The 6,312-nt window shown below is 42.0% G+C and overlaps 1 protein-coding gene across 1 annotated transcript; it reads right to left on the minus strand.

The window, feature by feature from the left end:
• Positions 1-3,899: 3,899 nt before the first annotated feature.
• On the minus strand, positions 3,900-5,482 carry LOC147901061 (acyl-CoA--sterol O-acyltransferase 1-like). Its single transcript, XM_087375855.1, has one exon. It carries the CDS (start codon positions 5,480-5,482, stop codon positions 4,376-4,378), a length of 1,107 nt encoding a protein of 368 aa, XP_087231981.1. The 3' UTR covers positions 3,900-4,375.
• Positions 5,483-6,312: the final 830 nt, after the last annotated feature.

Below are 6,312 nucleotides of genomic sequence, written 5' to 3' on the forward strand. Positions count from 1 at the left end.
TAAATTGAGAAACCCTACTTTTGATTTCATACTGGTGGGAAGACTATATAATGATGATCTATGTAAAAATTGAACCTACAGAAGTATAGAGGGAATCGATGATATGGATGGAAAATTGATTCAAATGATGAAGAACAAGATAACATACCCTAAACCCTAAGCTAGGAAATCACATACCTTTTCTACCTCATCACAAAGGACGTCATCTATAATGTCTAATCGAAAGCCTTTTTATTGTGGGTCTTGCATTTATGCTAACCTAAGGTGCCAACTTCTTCATTTTTGTCTTTGAACAAAGACCTTTGCAAATACTAGAATTCTTGCTTAGACATCTAGTACTCTAGTTGAGCATCCTTGATCGCTTTTGTGTGAGACAAATGGCCTAGAATTTGTTGATCTCATTGACTATTGGATCAATGGGAGTTTTAAACTCAATGAAATTTGCATAGTTGTCATTCCAAAGTTGAAATAGTGCCTTATCCTCTCAAAGACCCATTTCTTCCAACACGTCATTAAGGGTGAGGTATACCTCACCCATTTCTTCCAACACTTCATTAAAGGTAAGGTATTCCTCAACCTCAACAGTGATTGGATCAGTTGATGCAAGGCGTGGTTGGGTTGTTGCATTATCTGGATCATAAGTGGAGAATCATAGGGGGAGGATGGGTATGCATGATTTGGATATGCTTATAGGATGAGTTGTCTCTCAAAATGTTCTTCATGCAGGTTTAAACTATGCTCCTCAAATTCTATGTCTAGGTTAGTCTTATCTAGTCCACAACTTGTGGTGCAAATGGGCCCTTGACCTCTTGTTTGATACATGCTTGTTGCAAAAAGAATAATGAGGGCTACATCTCTCTAGGGAAGATGAAGTGTTCCCTTGGGGAATAAAGTACTCATGAAGAGAGATAGTAACATTACCCATGGACCTACCTAGAGTCTTCTTGAAGTTTTCACTCTAGTGAAGAGAGATCAAAACATCCAATGGGACCGATTGGTAAGGGAGTAAGCAATCATGATAGATTGCCCATGGTTCATTTAAGGCTCCTTTAAGGATAGTTCATTATTCCTAGCCTTCCAATCTCACCCAAACTCAAAATGAGAACTAGATCCCATGGTAAGGTGTAGTATTTTGACCACTGCAAGTCAACACTACACACTTGACTGTGGATGCTCCTTCCTCAGCAAGGTTGACACTCGTCGATTTTGTAGAGGTCCTTTTATTATTAACCTCCAAGGCGCTGGATCGGTCCTTTTATTATTAACCTCCAAAGCACTGGATCTTGTCTTACACTTGGCTCTAATTCCATGTTAGAGAAAAGGGATCACTTGTTAAAGCCAAACCCTATGTAGTGGAATAAACAAGTCTTGAGATCTCACAATGAATGCTTCAAAAATACCCATTCACTCTGTGTGCTTGTATGTATAGAGAGAGAACACTTCAGATGAGATACTAAACATAGATGCACAGCCAAAATATTTTATCTATAGATAATTAATGTACCTATAAAACTTTGTCAAATTTGTACCATCACCTACTATAGCAAACAATTTATGAGGTAGGGCATTAGGCTTAGATATTGTTTGTTGCTCAATTGTGTTAGAACTCTCCTAGATCAGTGCTTGTCTCCTTTAGACTTAATTGATGTCTATCCTACGTGAGTCCACTATGCTGATATTCTTGTGCACCACAATCTGGCTCTCCTAGAGCATGTAGATATAGCTCTTTGTGTGCACCTAGACCATCCAAAGATTCCTCCAAACTAACTATATGATGTTCCCACAATGGGATTTTATATAGGGCTCTGACCCTGCTAATTTGGTCGACCAGATCTACCAGCTAGGCGCTAATACACCTAACCTAGCTTGCTTCTAGAAGACTAGGGTCGGGCCCTTTGGTGACATATTTTGACCCAGTCTTTGGCCTATTTTTGCACCTGATTGCATCATGCAGTCTTCTATTGTATGCTACCACTTCTAGTTTTCTAGTAGTCTTGGACCACTCAACCATTTGACAGCTGACCATTTTCCCACATCTATTGCAAATATATTGACCAATTTGTAGTACTACCCACCATTGACATTTAGCCTTCCTTCAGTTTTAAGGCCTCTTTGTGAAGGTTCCTACCCATTAGAAGTGCTATGAAGCTCCATAGTCTAAAAGTCCTTGTTCTTTTATGCTGCCCCAAACCAATAGGCATTTAGCTAGGCTATATATAGTCCCACAACAAGCCCACACATTGGTCCTATTATCAGCCATATCTGCTAACCAAACTGGGCTCATTGGTTGCCCTAAACTAAACATAAGAAGGACAATCTATTGTTTCCCATTTAGTAGCCTATCTATTACCCATGTGGAAGTTGTTGTACATGGCTTTGTAAAGATGTTTGGAGCTTGCCCATGTGTAGGGCAATAAACCAAATCAAATTCTTTGAATATTATCTTCTCTTGATGCTCCTTTATTCCTTAAGAGCAACACAAAATATAAAAGTATTCATAAGGTTAAGAGAGAGCTCGATGGAGGTAGATAATGTCAATGGGAAAAAGTGTCTCAGACTCTAGCAACATAGGAAGATGGCCCATTGCCATCCACAAGGGGCTACAACTAAAAGTGTATAATCTTACTCATTCCTAGGAATACATAATCAATCACTATGATTTTTTGGTTACCATTATTGAAGTGGGTCATACAACACTTTAATTATGACATAAATTGCTCTTACCACTTTGGTAACCAATGCTTTAATTGAGTAAGAGTATTTGGAGTGTTTGGTTTAAATTTGGTCATTGTTTAATTGCTTGGTTTATGTTTGATTGTTGTCTATGAGGAGATTCTTAATTGTTGTCTATGTTTGCTAACATGTGCACAAAAATATGCTACAAACCATTGCAAAGTATAATGAAATATCTCGCTCATTTAGATTGAGTTCACACCAGAAGAACGATCTTCCAAATCTTACATAATAGTAAGGAGTGTTAAGCTCAAGTCCTCACCTTATATTTAATAAGCATCACCTCAAGCTCTTATCCACTGCAGAGTCCAACTGAGGACCTGTTGGGTGCCTAGTGCTTCCCACGTAAGCAAGGTTGTGATTTAGTGGAAGAGCAATAGGAGAGAGAAGAGAGCAAGAGAGGGGAGCAGAACACTCATCGATAAGGCTAGAACAGCCAGACTTAGGTTATTTTGACATTTGCATAATGATTTTAAATGGAATCCCGAAGTTGAGAAAAGGTCAAATGATGAGCGTAAATAACATCAAATATTTTAATTTTCAAAGACCTTTGAGGTGAGGCAAGTGAGGTTGAATGTGATGCCTTAGGCATTACCATTAGGGGAGTTCTTTCACAAAGGTGAAGAATGTTGTGGTATTACCGTGAGAGAGAGAGAGAGAGAGAGAGAGAGAGAGAGATCAGATTATTGGGTTTCAACAAGATATTCATGTCATCCTAACTACTTCTGGAAAAACTAGCCGCATAATATAGCAAATCTGTTGAGGTTGTTTGGAATTGCATGGATAGATGAGAACTATTTGATTTCAAAGCATGAAACTTTGATAGAACAAAAGCGACAGTAAACCGACAAGACCGAGAGAGGGTTGCCGTGTTGATCTCGTACAAAGGAATAGCTTTATAAAAGAAAATACACCTTTATGAGAGAAAATACAAGGATACATGCTCATCCAATAGCCACTTCTCTAAAAGATGAGAATGAAATAGAACAAATAAAAGGGGAGCAAAAGCCTTGACAACGGGAGGAATCTCCCAAGAAAGAGCATGAATTCTTTGCACAACACTATTTGCACGAGATAAGCACGTTCCTAATTTGTCATCTCTATTTCCGCATGACAAAGAACCAATTTGCTGTTTTGATTAGTTCAAATACTGATCTAAGTATTAAAGATAAGTGGTAAGTCCTGTTCAGCAGGACAGCCTGTCCATGTCACAGCTCCCCCAAAAAAGGATCAGTAGGACAGCCTGTCCATGACACATAACTCCAAAAACATAACTCCAAAAAGGATCGATGGCAGAAAATGGTAGCCATTTCTAAACACTACAGGGCAAATTTTGACACACACCGTAGCAAAGACTTTCTGGTAACATACAATCACTTGTACCTACTGTCAAGAAGAAAACAAGACACTCAAAAAATACTCTAGCTGTATGACTCCACTCGGGACTAGTATATCGCTGTGTATAGACTCACAAACATAGCAAGAATATTAATGGCAAGAAGCTATTAATATCCCACTGTTAAAAGGGCCTAAAAGTGGCAAGAAACACTAGCCATTTGTCCCCAGGACTGGATTGAGGACTCCTGAAACGCCAAAGTCAGAGCAAGGATCTTGATGGCAAGGAGCCATTTATTTGTATCCACTACCTTCTGAAGAGAGACATAAGTGAACTTTGGAACTGATGGTATTCAGCTATGGTGCGGATATCAGCTCCTGTTCTTGTAAGAGGAGGCATGAAAAGCCAGGCTGCACTGATGTAAACGAACGCCAAAGTGAAGAATATGGAAATTGTTCGTGGCATACGCATTAGTGATGGGAAGCTTCTCCTGAGGGCTACCTCCACAGCTGTAGCAAATCCATGGAGGATGAAGAATGCTGTGACCTCCCCTGTAGCAGGAGTTTTGCTGATATAGTAGAAAATCAGTTCGTGTATCAACCCAGAAACAAGAAATGTTGCCAACAAAGCCAGAGCCCTTGCACCCAGAGTGGGCTTCTCTTCCTTAGATTCCTCCGTATTTGCTTGGCTGGAATTGCTGGCATAGAGAGCGTTTGGATTTGATTCTTGCATTTTCTGTTTTGGCGCTGGCTTCAGTAGCTGTAGTGCTGGATTGTAGACTGTTGATCGCAGAATTGTCGTCACCACTAAATTCCATCTCTTCCCCCAAAATTCCGAGAGCGATGCAGACATGAAAGGGTTGTTGAATTGCGGATCCGATTCCAGACCGAAAAATGTGTGGACGAGTTTAGCCAGCCCTCCCAGGATCAATTCGAGGCCAAGATAGATGTGAAAACCGTAGAGGAGGTAGATCAACGAGAGCGGGAGGCGGTCTCTGAACGTATAAACGTTGAGGATGGCCACAACAGCGATGAACTGCCAGAGAGCATTGAAAGGGTGTTTATCCTCATCAGGAGCAGCATGTTTAGGCTTGAGGCCACGAACTCGGATTGGAAAAAGCACGACAGCGACGAAGTAGAGGAAGCCAGAGGCGGAATAATCGACGCCAGCGTCCCAGCAGAGGAGGAGGAGCTTAGAGGGGCCAGTCCAGAGGAAGATGAAGGAGAGGACAGCGCGGAGGTGGTAGAGGCGGACGGTCCAGGGGAGCAAGAAGAAGATGGGCAAGAGGGGGAGGACGAAGATCAAGCGAGGAAGGCCTGCGGGCAATCTGAGAGCAAAATGATAAGCAAATGCAAGGCCGCAAAGAACAGCAAGGAAGAGGACGAAGCCATGGAAGCTCTCGAGCTCCGCCATAGCCATAGCTGAGCTCTGCAAAAATCAAGCAAAGCTTGTGTGACTGTCTGATCTTCTTCTTGCTCGAAAATTTCTCGAGTTCTACAAATCAAAGCGAGCGTTGGAGCTTCTTTTTCGTCGAGGAGATGTCAATCCAATGTCAGGTTCTTGTAGCTTCTCCTGCGCCTGCATCGACTGAGCTTCAAGCTTCTCCGTCTCCAATGCGCTGAATCGGTCAGTCCATTGCCCTTGATCACTGTTCTCGCCCGAATGGCCTGCGCCTGCGATTCACAGCTCAAAAATCTTTGATCAAGCTCTGTTCTGTTCCGTCTCTCTCTGTCGCTCTGTGTCGCTCCAATGAGCTCAAAATCGTTGATGAAACTCTGGGCTCTCTCTCTCTCTCTCTCTCTCTTTCACGCTCAATCTTGGCAGCTCAAATTCGTTGATCAAACTCTGGGCGCTCTCTCCCTCTCTCTCTCTCTCACAGACGCTCAATCTCAAAATCGTTGATCAACCTCTGCTCTCTGTCTCTCTCTCTCTGTGACGCTCAATCTTGGCAGCTCAAAATCGTTGATCAAACTCTCTCTCTGCCTCTCCGAATGACCTCAAATTCGTTGATCCAACTCTGTGCGCGCGATCTTTCTTTCCTCACTCACTCTCTCGCTCGCTCGCCCTCTTCCTAAGCTTCCTTGTATAAGCATATTGTGTCTCCCGTGCAAACACTTATTATTAGATTAGCGATTTTGACACTTCATGGAAAGGCATCTTTGCAAACCATGGCATTGGGCACAACATTCACAACAACTATAGGGGCCAACTTCCACTCGGGCAATCAATCCCCCCTTCATAAT

Source organism: Dipteris shenzhenensis, chromosome 6 (assembly GCF_047967505.1).
Source record: "Dipteris shenzhenensis isolate YYH24624 ecotype China chromosome 6, Dip_SZ_1.0, whole genome shotgun sequence".
Taxonomy (NCBI): Eukaryota; Viridiplantae; Streptophyta; class Polypodiopsida; order Gleicheniales; family Dipteridaceae; genus Dipteris; species Dipteris shenzhenensis.